General features: G+C 43.6%; 1 protein-coding gene across 1 annotated transcript in view; it reads left to right on the top strand.

Moving 5' to 3' along the window:
- The window catches only part of ANO4 (anoctamin 4), a 259,235-nt gene that overhangs the window by 160,125 nt on the left and 82,931 nt on the right, over positions 1 to 16,179 (top strand). The window contains exons 11-13 of the mRNA XM_019514994.1: positions 2,491 to 2,625; positions 3,861 to 3,957; positions 4,746 to 4,806. Coding sequence (XP_019370539.1) covers positions 2,491 to 2,625; positions 3,861 to 3,957; positions 4,746 to 4,806 — 293 coding nt within the window. The remainder of the gene's footprint in view (positions 1 to 2,490; positions 2,626 to 3,860; positions 3,958 to 4,745; positions 4,807 to 16,179) is intronic.

Here is a 16,179-nt window from a genome sequence, read left to right as displayed (position 1 = left end):
CCCCACCACTCAGTGTCCAGCCACTCACCCCCCCCCCCCCAGGGTTACACTTACTAAAAAGGGTGCCGCCAGAGATGCACTTATTTTAAAAGGTAGAAAACCCCTGTTATAGAGAAATATGACAACATTTGGCCTTTGGAATGATCACTCTAAACCTAACTGATAGTAAAGAGTGTAGAACATTTACCGGCCACTGCTCTAAACATGTAGAACTGTTAATAATGTCAAAATAAAGACATATTTCTCCGTATGAAAAGTCTTCAACATACACTTTAAATTATGATTTAGTCCATTTTTAGCTAAGTGTTGCCTTCTCTCCTACATTGTCTCTAGCCTAGAAGCAAATAGGGGTGGGATTATGTGGGCAGAATTTCTTCTTTTCCCCGCAAACAGTTGATTGATTCAAATCGTGAAATCAACTGGTATTGCTTCCTCTGACCTTGGATAAATCAGAAATGTCCATATTTGCATAAGCATATGTTGCATCAGCTAATCTTGCCAAATGGACTTGACATCCAGCTTGATTTGAACTGACCATAAAGTTTATGAAGTCAAGGATGAGATTATCAGATTTCCTCATTCTTTAAAATGAATCATGAAAGCACTCTTCAAGCTCCTTATTATCATTGTTATAGTTATTATTGATTTATACTCAGCATCCACACCTAACAGTTATGTTGTGGCTACAAAAGAACATCAAACATATGATAGTGCATTCAGCCTATTCCTACTGTGGATAATTCCAGGATTCTCCTAGGGTTATTGTGTTTGTAAATCTGCAAAACAATATTCCAAATAATTGTTCTAGGGAAGTAAAGAAGAGAAATATTAGTGGATTGATACCAAATTATTTTAAAATAATTATTTTATATGTTATTGTTTTATTTATGTTTAATTGATTAATTTAAATTATTATTTAAAATAATTTTTCAAATATTGGCGGTTCCTGGGGGTAACTTGGATTTGTTTTTAAACAAACTGGTTGAAAAATCAAATCTTTCATCAGTTTTCCACAATCTAGCATCACGTGCAACAGAAAAGTGCTTGCTAGAGTCCTGACTGCTTTTCACTTTTGGTCCCTGTTAGAATCCTAAGATAACTTTTCCAGAGACTCTGGTAAGAGCACTTCAAAAGTAAAAAATAAAAGCTAATAATGTAGGAGAGTAACCACTGATTCCTTAATTACTCAGAGGCAGGATGGGTCTTATTTACTTGCCACTGGGCATATCTACACGAGATGTTTACTGCAAAGCTGCCTACTTAGCTCTGCAGTAAACATCTGTGCACCTACCCATGCAACCCTATTAGGGTGGACAAACCTAATAAAAACTGGAGCAGGCTCATACTTGTAAATACAAGTACAAGCCTGCGCTGCAGTTTTTTCATGCACAGCACCACACATGTTGATTCTGCCCAGCTGAATGGGGCATGAGGTTGCTTTAGTGTGGGGGCTGTCTAGCAGCTACCCCACGCTGAAGCACCCTTGTGCCCCAGCCAACCCCTCTGCAGCACATTGAACCTGGTCAGAGTAGCCGTGGGCTGCTGCCAGCCAGGGCTGCTCTGACCTAGGCTCAATGTGCTGTGCACCAATAAACTCTGCAGCAATATACTCTGGAGTTTATTCATGTACATTAATTGCACATCCTGGGAGATGCATCCAGTTACACCAAGTCTGTGCTGATGTAACTACCTTGATTTCATTAGTAACAAGGGAATGTACTTGGGAGAAGAATGCGGCCTTTTGTTTCTTAAACATACAGTACTAAGGGTCAGCAGGTAGCAGTTCCTATTAAATCCTCTGCGGGGTGGGGATACATCTACATGTGCAATTAATGCAATGGCAATAAATGCCAACTGCAGAGTTTATTGCTTCTGGGTGCACCATTTGAACATGTGCCTGGGGGCCATAAATTCCGGAGTTTATTGCCATTTGCATGTGCGCCCAGGATCGCAGAATGTTGAGCTGGGTTGGAGCGGGCCCAGCTGGCAGGAGGCTCTGGGGGTTAGCCTGCCAGCCTGGGGATGCTCCTGCCTCAACATGCCATGGAGGGGCTGGCTGGGGCATAAGGGTGCTTCAGTGTGCGAGCAGGCAGGCCCCATGCTAAAGCACCCTCATGCCCCAGCCAGCCAGGGCAACATCTACATGTGCACTGCAGAGGAGTTTTTAAAATACAAGTACTATCCTGCTGCAAAGTAAATTAGTTTACTCCAGTCTACTAGGGATGCATGTGTAGATGCCAAAATGTTTACTGCACACCTAGTTAGTCTACTGTGTGGTAAACATCTCATGTAGACACTTTCTGGGAGTATTTAGATATGCATTAGTATTAAAAATAAGCCTAAATATGAGCTGGGTCTTAAAAACTAATGTCCCTAGGTCTAAATTCTCCCTTAAGATATAACTAAAATCTTCATTTTCTGTTAGCAAGCAGTGATCAGAAAAACATACATAAACTAGCAGGTAACTTTGCTCTATTGTGTTTTAAACAGACGGTATTTTGGTGAGAAAATTGGTTTGTACTTTGCCTGGTTAGGCTGGTACACAGGAATGCTCTTCCCAGCTGCCTTCATTGGATTATTTGTCTTTTTGTATGGAGTCACAACCTTGAACCACTGCCAAGTCAGGTAAAGTAATCATGTTTATTGGTAAAATTAACCCAATTAAATGCAACTTTAGAGTTGTGAATAGCTTTGATGCCTCCCATGAGCCTTGACCTGTTAACTGTTTCATTTCTTCTTGCAAAATTCAGCTTATCCTACTGATTCTTAAAAAAAACCAACCCGATTCTCAGGGAAAACTGCGTATAGATGTTAGTAGGCAATAACTAGCATGTAATGACCTTCTCTGGTTTCGCACTCCTGCACATGGGCTGATATAACACAGTCCTCTAATTCATGGACCATGGAGAACTAGAGTTTCTCCCAGTGCTACCCCCTAAACGTGGTGGGGAGAGGGTGCAGCATTGGTTCCTGCACACTTCCTAAGCAGCTGACAGAGGGGAAAGAAATTTTCTCTCCAAGAGCATCTCAGCAGCTGGGCTTCTCTGAGCTACAGGGCAGGAGACCTTTTACAGAGTGTGCGCCACCTAGAGCTTCTGTTAGGATTCATGAGGCCATGTCTGAAAAAGGAACTCTCCAAACTCCCCATAACCTGTACTTGTTTTGTTCTTGCCTCCTACTGTTAACTTTTATTGGCTCCGAAAGAAATAGTTGTGAAGAGCTGCTACCTCATCTTGTCTCCCCAGTCTGCCATTGCAGGACTGTGCTCTGAATCCTATTGAGTGCGTCTATACCTGCAAAAGCAGGTATCAAATTTAGGTGCAAATAGCTAAAGCGCATTAACACACATGTAGATGCTTTAAGGCACATAAACATTGTGTATGGACCAACGTGGGACTAACTGTAGTCCCACATCAGTCCACATGCACAGCGTTAACTTGTTTTAATGCATGCATGTGTAGACGCGAGCCTAAATTGCCTTAATGCACATTACATTTAGGCACACCTAAATGCACGTATAGACACTCCCATTTTGTAGTAATATGGGGTGGGAGGTTTAGGTGTCTAGGTTTTTGTTTTTAATTTGTTCACAAACAAAAAGAACCTTCAATATCTCTTTTCCAAAGTGAATGTTGTTTCGTGTGAAAGAAATTACTGCTTTGAGGACCAAGGAGCCATACAAGGTATGGTCATAAAAGATACCTTCCTCAGAGGACTGTTGACAGCAGGACATCTTGAGAATGATAAATCATGCGATAAGAGACATGTAAACAACCAGTTGTGATTTATTAGCAAAATATACTGATCCATTTGAAGATGGATATGAACCCGTTAATCCTTATCTTTTTCCATTTTTCCAGTAAAGAAGTCTGCCAAGCTACAGATATCATAATGTGTCCTATATGTGATAAATACTGTCCCTTCATGAGATTGTCAGACAGCTGTGTTTATGCCAAGGTACATATAAGCTATGCAAATAGGAAATGTTTATTCTTTCTCAGTAATAGCATTTCTGAAGTCTTCTGTGAATATCTTTAATAAGCATGGTAAAGTAAAATCTTCCAAATGGCAGATCAAATTAAACCCATACTGACATCAGTACTCTCTTAGTAGGATTGAATTCGGACCATATAACTTATTTACATATCTGTGCAATTGGACTTATTGTAATCAGCGGTTACCAATTATGATGTCTTAGCATTTGCTGCAATACTCTGCCTCAGAATTTATCTTATGAAACAGGTTTTATTCTCAGCCTTACAAAATAAGTTGCGCTATTGTGTGAGAGAGAACTTCCAGCTTCCCCATAGACATGCTCAGTTCAGATCAGCACCAATAGTGGGTCAGTTGACTGGAGGCATAATCTTAAATGATGCTTGACACCTCCCACCTCCATGTCCCATACGTCTGGTGATGAGGCTACAGAAAGCAACAACAGCATAACTAGGACAGGGCAAATGAGGTGACCACTGTGGTCATCAGCTTGGGAGAAAGGGGTGGAAAAACATCAGCCACAGCCACACAATCATGTTAACAGCACACAATGGCAGCTAGTAATTGTCACTCTCCCATGTGTCCCAGTGCCCTGGGTGTCTGGCTTATTTGTTAGACCTCTGGGAGAAGATATCAGTCCTTCTGACTATCAGGGCTTATGAATACCACACATTTTTATTGCTACCATTTTACAAACAATATAATTGTGAATAAGACCTTCAATAACTTCAGGTTATTGGTGTCATCCACAGGTGACTCACCTTTTTGATAATGGAGCTACTGTCTTTTTTGCTGTTTTCATGGCAGTGTGGGGTAAGTGAGTTGTTTTTTTAACCTTTGTAATATCAGTATATTTGCTAAAAATGCATGGTAGATCATATGATACTTTCGATTCCAGTATTGAAATGATATGTATTAGCATGACTGTTTACCTGGTCCAAGGAAAATGTGGACAAGAAGGGCTAGAAACTATATTTTATGTTCAGTAAAAGGACATTTTAATTTAAAAATGAATCTAGTATCCAAGCGGGCAGTTTTACCCTGTTTTAAAAATAGAGGTTTAAAATGTATTGGTCTTGAGAGCTAAATTCTGAACACTTCATTCAGTCTCTATTGAGCAAAAAGTACTGAGTTATTGGAGATCTTGACTGAAATGTGATAACTAGCATGTTTTCCTTTGCAGGGGAAAAAGGCAGTTGTGTTTAAAAATGTGTCACGTATGGTTAAAATGTGTTAATCATATGTGACACATTTTTCCAATTGACCTGAGCGGGAGTTTTGCCTAAATCAGTGATTCTCAACCAGGGTGCCACCAGATTCTTTGAAGGGTGATATAAGGTATGAAGAGATATGCAGATAAAGGCAGACATCAAGAGCACACTGAACCAGATGAATCTTGTATTTCCTCTGTCTTTCTCAGAGTTGCGGCAGGTTTAAATATTGTTCACAGTTTCTAAGCCAATGCCTTAAAGGCATCATACAGTCTACTCGTAACTTTAAATCCCTTGCTCTGTGTAATTATCAGAGAGATTAATGAGAACTTTCAAGGGCTACTTGTGGACTGGGTGTTTAATTTCAACTAATAAAATAGGCCAACAAATTGTGAAGACTTTGGATACTGCTGCCTCATCATTGGTGAGCATATTTTTGGAATAGTGCTTTTGCTTTCTTCTTTATTATTTGCTCTGGGAGCCACCATGGCTCCTGTGTTTACCCTTGTTTCTGAAACTGTTGTTGCTGCAATGTATAATATGTAGACATAGTAGCACTTCTATTGGAATTGCAGCCCATGCCGGTTTGTGCTAAACATGGCAAGTGTTGCATGTGGGAAAACCCAGACTCTTTAAGGATTTTGGTGGTATCAGTATTATATTTGTGACCTGGCTTATCTCTAGTTTTAAATCAATGGTCAGTCTGTGACAGGCCCAGCTATAATAAGACTTGCAGCACGAGCTTCTTTGCAGTAAATTGGAGGGCAGGGGAAAAGCAGCAGCAGCTTGATCTTAGACGTCTTTGCCTTCGGCATCTAATAGCAGCTTAGTGGATGATAAATTATTATATGAAGTGTTCAGTAACTTTCTTAGATTATAACATATAAAGGACAGAAACTGCTTTTTAAAAAGCAGGCACAGAAGCAGTTAGAATAGTGTTGGCCCATGCCTTGAGCTTAGTCCATATCTGGGGCTTTGCAAGGCTGTTTCTGTTAGCAAAAAGAATTGGTGATAAAAGTTAGAAATATGGTTGGCATAATCTTGTGTATTTACACAAAAGGCACATCTACACATGACTCTATGTCGCCATAACAACGTGCTACAGTGACATAGCATCCACAGTCATCTACACATGCACCAGCAAATAGTTTGCTATAGCAATGCACTCCCCCATTATAGTGTGCCACTACCACAAAGTAACTCCTAAAAATAACCATGTGGCATGCATATGGCACAGTAACAATGATAGTGACATGTGTAGACGTGCTTAGTGAGTTTTGCCAGTATGCAGTGGAAACAAATAGCAGCAGGCAGTTTCCTTGCTTAGAAATACCCAAATCTGCCTTGATAGCAGTGATTTCTGTTCCTGGGAAGTCCTGTCCCTCTGTTTCCTCCCAAGGTTACATGCAAAAATCATTCTGGGTATTCACTTCCAGTATATAAGACCTGCAACAAATAGCCTAGCCCCAACAGGCAAATCTAGATGGGACAATTCAGTGCTATACAGAGATACCAAGCTAGCTTACATGGCCACATTAACTCTCAGTAGGTTACACTACTGAGTAGGTTTAGAAGGTATTTCTATCTGGCACTTGATTGTGCCATGTGGACATACTTAGACTACAAACAGATGTCACATTTATTCTAGGATAAATCATTTTATCCTGGAAAAAAGTGTGACTCTTAAGACATCCATGTCCATTTCCCCAGGATAAACCCTAAAAAGAATCACAAGACAAGAAGTACTAACAGTTTATCCTGGCACACCGCAAAGTGCATATGAAGAGTTATCCCAAGATTGAATCAATGGCAGAAAAGTGACAGTGCTTGGCAAGCACAACTTGTCCAGGGACAAATGCAACACCTGTTCCTAGCCTTGGGTTAGGGACAGATATTCAAAAAGCCTGAGCCTGAATTGATTCAATCTTTACAGGTTAGTTTAACCTGACTAGGCTGAACTGGTTTGAAACCAGACAAACATTCTCTCTAAACTGAGGAAATTCAGGCACATGCCTGCTCTGGCTCAGCCTAGAAGCCAGCGGGTGCTAGAGCAGCCCTCCCTTCCCTTCTGCAGGGAGCTGAGTTGACTGAGGTGTGGCCAGGCCTGAGCAGGACTCTCTCATTTGGGAGGTCTGCCTGCATGGTCCCAGTGGGTTTTTCCCTGCTGACTGCTCAAGGGGTAGGAGTGTTGCCAACCCCCAGCCATGGGCTAGCACTCTGAGGCAAGTGGGGGGGGTGCAGTGCATGCATCTGTTGATGATACGGAGCTTTTCACTCTCCCTCCTTGCTTCATCATACTGTCTGCAGCAAACTGACAGGCAAACAAGTCATCTGAGGGATAATAGTGATAAGTCTTTATCACGTGATTTAGTAAAACAATGGCCTCTCTCCATTACTTCAAACTTCTTAAACAGCTTACTGGCTGACCTGTTGATTAGCTCCAAACAGCCCTAAGCAGTCACTGTTTTGTGTACCTGCCCCAGTGAAATTGGAGAGAGACATACACACAGACACATCTCAGCATTAGCTAGCACACCATTTCCCAACCTTTTTCATCTCACATGGCCTCTCCTATCCCACAGCACACTGGCCAAATGCAGAGCGGGAGTGGGTGGTGCCGTGTGGCTGAATATGGGGTGGTGGTGGCAGTGCAGGGCAGTGGTGGTGGCACTGGCTGGAGCCACGCCCCTCCAGGAGCCACTTCCCCCCAAGATCCCATGACACACCTGGTAATGTCTGATGGCACACCGGTTGGGAAATGCTGGGCTAGCATACCACATGCCTCGGGTCCGTGGGGCTGGGGTCCCTGCTGTGAGAGATGGGAGGGAGGGATGGGTGGATTTCCTGCTTGAGCAGTAGGTGTGGGGGGAAGGCAGGAGGAAGCCAGGCATACCCTGCTGTGTCTGCAGTCTCTGCTGGAGCCTTACACAGCATTAGCTCGCATAGCATGTATTGGCTATGTTCCATGCTGTGGCAGAAAGGAGGAAGGGATCTGTGCTTTAGTAGCCAATAGTGAGGGGGTGGGGAGAGTGGGGCACGGGGAAGCCAGCCTACACTGCTGTGCCTGCAAGTCTCTGCTGGAGCTCTGGCCAGGGAGCAGAAGGGAGGGGCTAGCCCTGCTGTGGAGCACAGAGTTCTACCCAGCTCAGAGAGCATGCCAGGATGTTGGGGGACTCTAATTAAACTTAAATCAGCAAGGGGTCTGGAACAGACATTGCACAAACCGGTCTGACCCAAATCTGTTAAGTCTGATACTACATTCAACCAGGTTCATCTCAAACCGGTTTCAGCCAATTTCAAACTGATTTATGTGTGCTGAACATCTGTTCTGTTACAGGTTTAAACCAGTTTCAGATCACTTAAACCAGTGTATGTGTAAGGTGTGTCCCTAGCCTTGGTGTTTGCAGCCAGGAACCCATTCCATTTCACATGGCTTATCTTTAACTGACCATGCAGCCTCATCCCTCCATAACCCCTAATTGTTTTGATTGAGAATGGGATTTAATTGATCTTTCTGGTGAACCTATAAGAGAGTCTAATATACCCATGAGGTCTGTGACTGTCTTTGGATCCAGAAATCTTCTAATGGCAACCATAAATATAAAGCTGCAATGTAAACTTGTGACATCATGTTGCATCTTTAATTAAGAATCACTGTACTTGAAATCTTTCAGAAAGGAATCAGATGTTTTTCACCAACTAACTCAGCAGTCATATTCCTGAATTCAGTAGTACAAATGTAAAGGGTTATCAATGATCCTTTTGTGTAACGTCATGGGATATACAATCATAGGTTTAAAGAGATTAAAGTCAGAAAGGCCCATTAGATCTTCCAGTCTGACCTTGTGTACATCACAGGCAATTATATTTAATCCACTTACACCAGTATTAAATAACTTGTTCTAAGGTTTTCAAAACTTTAAAAATGTATACAGCCAGCTTTAAAAAGGTAAAAAAAAGATAACACATGGAACTAAAAATTGCTACTAAAGGCACCCCCCGGGAAGGCATTTTTCAACCAGATATTTTCCATATATTTCCCTATTATTTTTTGTGAATCCTATAACAATCCTTTATGCGTGAAATTTCTATGAAAGTTATGTAAGTTTTTCCTATGGCCAGTTTTGTATTACTCAGCTTTTCTATTTGATAAACACTGAAAATGGATACTCTTCTGTGTCTGATAATGACATAAATAGAAGTAAATAATATGTCATTCATTGCAAAGCAAGCTGCTTACTGGAGCCTTTATGGAGTAACTAGTCAATCTGTTGTAAAAATTCTTTCAATATCTGTCTACAAGATAAATTTCATTTTGTGGCAGCAGCTGTCTCTGTCCAAAATAAAGTTTTAAAAAGTGAAAATCATTCTAATGGGAACAGGAAACTGGTCTGATTTCATAACTATTTAGTGTTCAAGGCTTAACTCCTTACTCAGGCTAAAGTCTAAAAGATATCAATGGGAGGTTTACTAGAGTCAGGATAGAAAGGTAAGCCTCTTGGCAATAACAACCAAATGTAAATCCTGAAGGATTCTGTTTCACTTTTTGTATCTTCATTCCTGTTCCATCTGGCTAAATGCTTCATTTGTGGATATGCTTTATGCTGCATCATGCAGAGTAACTGAGGGCAGTATTTATGCCAAGAGTTTACTCTGTTTACCATCACAAAAATACAGAAGCCTCCGAATCCATTTAATTCAGTGATATATTAGAAGACCAAAATAAGCCATCGATTTACATGGTCTTGGACAATGGATTCTACATGCCTTATATATTGGATGACTCTACTGGTTTGAGGTATGCAGGTGTGAAACTGAGCCACTGCCTGATTCAGAAAGAAGTTTGGGCCGTGCCTGTACATTGATTTATATTGGATGACTATCAAGGTACAGAATTGTGTAGAAGGCTGTTGGCTGCCTTAAACATCTTAATCATGATGTTCAACCTGTTGGCAAGTGAGGGATGCTGCATATTTCTGAGAAAAGAAAGCAATATGTAAAGCTTCTATCACCCTCACTTCATACATCTCCTTTTTGTTGAAAAGCCTACTTATTTTGAAGGCTATGACTTAAATACAGGTACTTCTCACTTAACATCATCCCGGTTAACATCATTTTGTTACAATGTCACTGATCTATTAGAGGCACATACTTGTTTAAAGTTGCACAATGTTCAGGTATAACATTGTTTGGCCGCCACCTGCTAGTAGGTAATTACTGTGATGTAACTGGATTCGCTTAACATCATTTCACTTAGTCACATTTTTCAAGAATGTAACTACAATGTTAAGCAAGGAGTCGCTGTAGAACCTTTACCTCACTGAATTAGGTATTTTTAAAAAGTACAAAAAAAGCCCAACAAATGGTAAAAAGTGGTGTTCTTTTTTCCATTTTTCAAATGCATCACATGGGATGAGGATTAATTTTACAAGTCTTCACCAAAGGCAGTTGTATGTGTTCTGAGATTTGCCCTTGCCAATTGCTGCATTTTCTTGCTTGTGTGATTTACAAATCAACAGTTGAAGGACAACCCCACATCAAACACTTGCAAAGAACACTTTTCCATTACAGAAGTGATTTGCTTTTTTTGAGAATTTTGTTCAATCCAAACTTGTAGGTAACAGTAGAATGAGCTTAGAAATGAGTAGCAACTGTATATGATAAACCCCCTCAGCATCAGTCCTACTTTTGTGTGGTGTACTGCAAGGATGTTGCTAAGCATGTGTGATGACACATCACAACATGAAGATATTTTTTTAAATGATTGTCAGGACAGTTTTTGGTTTTTGACCTTCATTTAGCCTTTTCTTTGAACGCAACTGATTTTCTATAACTGACATATTGGTCGTAATGGCACATCTGTCTTAGGAAGTTAGGGGTAGATTACAAGCAAGGATTGCCAAGAACTCAGTCAATATGTACAGGGGTGTACTTGGTAGCCATGTTGGTCTGAGACAAAAAGACTAAAACTCTTGGTTCCAAAATGATACCTTTTATTAGACCAACTGGAAAATGGCAAGAAAATTATCCTTTTCTGCAAGTTTCAGGATCAAAGTCCCTTCGTCATGCTCTGGTAAAAGTGTAGATGATACAAGATGGTAAAAGTCCTATGGGGACTTTGAAGGATGACCACTTGCTGCCTGAGAAGCTCAATCTGCTCCTGCTCCAGGGCCAGGAGCTCATCCCAGAACTCCCACTCCACCCTGTCCTGTGCATCCTCCCGGGCAGTCCCTCCAGGTGATGTCCTCCTCCATGCAGGCCTGTGCTCACACTTTCCTCTCCTCCACCACCAGCCACTGAAGTGGGAGGGTCCAATCCGGGGTGGGCTGCTGACACAGCCAGTGCATCTGTAGGGCTCCAGCACTGGATGGCAGCAACCCTGAGTTGGCATCCCTGCTGGCTGCTATGGCATCTTTCCCATATCCAGATATTGGCCTTGCAGAGGCAAGAGACAGAAGGCCTTTGTGAGAGTTTGCAACATTTCAGAGATAAGATGCTCTGCACCAGGGGCCATGCTCTGCCCGGCCTCAGATTAGAGGTTGGCCATGCATGGGTCCCTTGGGACCATAGGAAGTTGGGTTCCAGGCAGCTTCCAGATGAGCCCCTCATCCCTTTGCACTTCCCTGGGACTAGCGGGCTGCTGGGTGCTGGCTGCAGGCAGCCTGCCTCCCCTACCCCCTTCCCAGAGTGGGACAGGCCAGACTTCTGGCAGAACCTGCTGCCACAGCTCTAGACCCTTCTTCCCCCCCTCTCCTCCTGCAGACCAACTGTTCTCCTTCCAAGCCCACAGCACCAAGGCTCAGGGTGTGCAGGGCTCCCAGACAACTGGGTTAAGGGGCTGGCCATGCCCCACCCTCCCTGCTGAGGGCCTCTCTGGGGAGGTACCCCAGGGCCAGCCCCACCCTGTACCTCCACTGTGACCCGAGCATGCCCCTGCTGCACATGCCTCAGCCAGTGAGCGATGAGCTATTTGTGCAGGTTGAGGGGTGCCCAAGCCACTATGCACTGCTGATGATGATTTGCAGATTGGCTGAAGGCTCGTACTCAGAGGGTGGTGGTGGACGGATCATATTCGACCTGGGGAGAAGTGGGCAGCGGAGTGCCCCAGGGCTCAGTCCTTGGGCCTGTGCTGTTCAATTTCTTTATCAGTGATTTGGACAACAGGGTGAAAAGCAACCTGTTTAAATTCACTGATGATACCAAAATTTGGGGTGAGGTGAGCACACTAGTAGGGAGGGAAAGACTGCAGCAAGACTTGGATAGGTTACAGGGGTGGGCTAACAAAAACAGAATGCGCTTCAATATTGACAAATGCAGGGTGCTGCACTTGGACAGTAGTAGCCAGCAGCACACTTATAAGATGGGAAACTCCCTTCTTGAGAGCACGGAGGCAGAAAGGGATCTTGGAGTCATTATTGAATCCAAGATGAACATGGGACAACAATGCGAGGTCAAAGTTGGCAGGGCTAACCGGACCTTGTTGTGCATCCACAGGTGCATCTCAAGCAGGGTCAAGGAGGTGATCCTCCCCCTCTATGCAACACTGGTCAGGCCACAGCTGGAGCACTGTGTCCAGTTCTGTGCACCCCACTTCAAGAGGGATGTGGACAACATTGAGAGGGTCCAGAGGAGGGCCACGCGCATGATCCGGGGACAACAGGGCAGACCCTACAATGAGAGACTGCGGGACCTGAACCTGTTCAGCCTTCACAAGAGAAGGCTGAGGGGGGACCTGGTGACCATCTATAAACTCACTAGGGGGGACCAGAAGGGTTTGGGAGAGACCTTGTTTCCCCTAGCGCCCCCTGGCATAACAAGGAATAACAGTCACAAGTTGTTAGAGAGTAGGTTTAGATTAGACATCTGTAAAAACTACTTCACAGTCAGGGCAGCTAGGATCTGGAACCAACTTCCAAGGGAAGTGGTGCTGGCTTCTACCCTGGGGGTCTTTAAGAGGAGGCTTGATGCCTACCTAGCTGGGATCATTTGAACCCACTTTTTTCTCCTGCCCAGGCAGGGCGTCGGACTTGAAGATCTACAAGGTCCCTTCCAACCCTACTTCTATGATTCTATGATTCTATGATCCTCCTGGTGCCCTGGGCACACCTGCACTCCTGGTTTGGGACCCTGAGCTACAGCAGTGTGGGGAGCAAGCCCAGTCTGCCCCCATAAGCAGTGGAAGGCTGGGGCTAACAGAGCTCAGCCACCCCAGATGGGAGGCAGCAGGTAAGGCCACAAAGCAGCCTGGCTGTGGATTCCAAGCAGCTGCAGCAGGGGTGGGGAGGGGCATGCACACAGCCAGGATCACAGCCTGGCGTGTGGATCACTGGCTGCCCAACATGGCAGGCAAGTATCAGTTGATTCTGTGAAGGGGAAGGAGCTGAGGGAGGAAGGGCAGATTGAAGCCCCCGTGGTGAGGAAGGAAGTGGGGCAGAGGCAGGGACTGGGGTGAACAGAGCCCCAACTGGGTCGGGTCATGGGACAATCAGAGCCTGGGCGGCTTATTCAGGGGTGCAGGGGGGCTCCCAGCACTGTACACACCCCAGCAGAGACCCAGGGAACACATGCTACCCCCAATCTATGCGTGGGACAGAGTTGGCTGCCACTGCGCACTAGGCTCTGTGCCTCATGGCACCTGCCCTGGAAGTGGTATGACGCCATGTGCCTGCCACCACTGGGCTGCACCGCAGCCCCTGCTCACCCAGCAGTGGGATGCACATGGCATCGCATGGTTCCCCAGACAGTGGCAGTGGGACACAGAGCCCAGTGTGCAGTGGCAGCCACCTCCACCCCACACAGATTGGGGGGTATGTGCCCCCCAGGCCTCTGCCAGGGCTTGCACAGTGGCAGGAGTCCCCCCGTGCCCCTGGATCACTTTTTTTCTGATGAAGAGAATAAGTGTTTGAGTTGCATGTGGAGAACGTATTTTTCTGCTCTTTGCTTAAATTAAATTCCTTTGTGAAGTGGGACAGACCTAACTACATTGCTGGGCACAGCTGAATTTTTGCTTCCGCAATGTGCAATGTTGGTGTTCAGTTCAGTTTTGCATTTTGAGGTATCTGTGTTGATAGATGTATAAATATTTGGTATAAATATTTTTTTCAATTTTTTCTGTACAATTCTAGAGTTTATATCTGGATCTGTTTTGTTCCAGATTGCTAATCTACATAGAATTGGAAATAATCTCCACTGGAGGGGATGGGGAAGAGATTACAATACACTTGGTCACATAGCTTTACTGACCTTTTTCACATGAACATAAGGATTAGTGTATTACTTCAGGATAGGTGGATGTCTGAACAATTTTGTTTCTGTAGTTGCAACCTTCATTTAAAGTATCTTTGTCCCCAAAATAAACAGGATGCATTGCCCTTCAGTCTGTAACAAGGCCCATATATTTACTTAGGCTCATAGGGGCTGGCACTTAGAGATAAGGTGTGGCTTAGACTATATTTCTGGTTGGTTATTATCTTGGCAGGAGCTGAAGAGAAGCTGCTGTTTTTATCTTTTTACATGGATGTGTTTTTAACTTTCAGGAAATGCGTCTAGAGCCTGGAATAGCCACTTTATTTCTATAAAAATCTTAAGAAATAAAATATTTATCCTGGTTGATTACTGTGGTGGCCAGGACAGAACTATAACTATTTCCCTAGTGCCATTAATTATAGCAGCATCAGCCAAGAATGTTATAGGACTCTGGAGAACAGTATCTTACTTTCTTCAATAAGGTTCTTCTCACCGGATGCAGGCTGGGATTTCCAAAGGTGACTAAAGGATTTGGTCACATAACTCTTTGATGTCTTTGAAATACCTGCTTCAAAGCTTTCACATTTCAGATAATGGTTTTGTTATCCCATTTATTAAGTCAATAATTGATTAGCAAGCTATATCTTGTTTGCAAAAGTCATTTCTGAACTTGTGGGTGTACAGACAGAGATGCAAATTAGGTTATGAATAGCATAAATATCCCCAAAGATTTTTGAGCCATTTCATATGTAGTTTTTAGTGTCTAGGAGGGTTTATGGCTGTAAAGTGTCAGCAGAGCACAGTGGACACATCTACACATGCCCCTATGACACAGTTGTTACTGCACCATCATTTAGTACTTCTGGAAGTACTAAATGATGGCACAGTAACAGCCTGTACTGTGCCACACCAGCGGCGCATGGTTATTTTTAGCCACTACATCGCCATAGCAACACGCTATACTGAGGGAGCACATTGCTACAGCAACGTAGCTGCAGCGTCATGGTTTGTGCCCACTGATGTTACATCACCGTAACACAGGGGCGGGCAATTATTTCAGGCAGAGGGCCGCTTACTGAGTTTTGTCAAGCCATCGAGGGCCACATGATGGGCAGCCAGGGGCAGAAAAATATTAATTTTCTAAATTTTTTAGGGGTCCTGCGGGTCAGATAGAATGGCTTGGTGGGCTGCATCTGGCCTGCGGGCCACATTTTGCCCACCCCTGCTGTAATACATAGCATCACATGTAAACACACCCAGTGAGTAGTAGAGTAATATTATCAAAGGCAGAGAAAGTGCTTTCTAGAGAGTAGATCCTTACACAGTTTTTATCAAATCTCAGGATAAGGACAAATCGTTTGTTTGCTTTTGTTTCCAAACAACTTTGGACTGAATTTTTTTTCTGTGTCAGGGCATGCACTGTTCCCACTGACTTCAGTTGGAGTTGTGAATGCTCACTGCTTGTGAAATTCAAGGCCTCCTTTTTCAGTTTCTGCTTTTGACAAAGAGACCTAAATTTTGACTGTTTCCGAAAGATGTACTGTGCTTGGTGAAAACATGGATACAACTTCAATGAAAGAATATCATTTGTTTCCTATTGTTGACATTCATTCTTACCAAGAATCTGTTCAGCCTCCACAAGAGAAGGCTGAGGGGGGATCTAGTGGCCTGTTACAAACTAGTCAGGGGGGATCAGCAGGCACTGAGGAAGTCCCTGTTCCCCCGAGCA

This window comes from Gavialis gangeticus, unplaced genomic scaffold (assembly GCF_001723915.1).
Source record: "Gavialis gangeticus isolate Ggan-Ray unplaced genomic scaffold, GavGan_comp1, whole genome shotgun sequence".
NCBI classification, from domain to species: Eukaryota; Metazoa; Chordata; order Crocodylia; family Gavialidae; genus Gavialis; species Gavialis gangeticus.
Note: the sequence above shows the minus strand (reverse complement) of the source record. Positions and strands in the feature narration are given on the sequence as shown.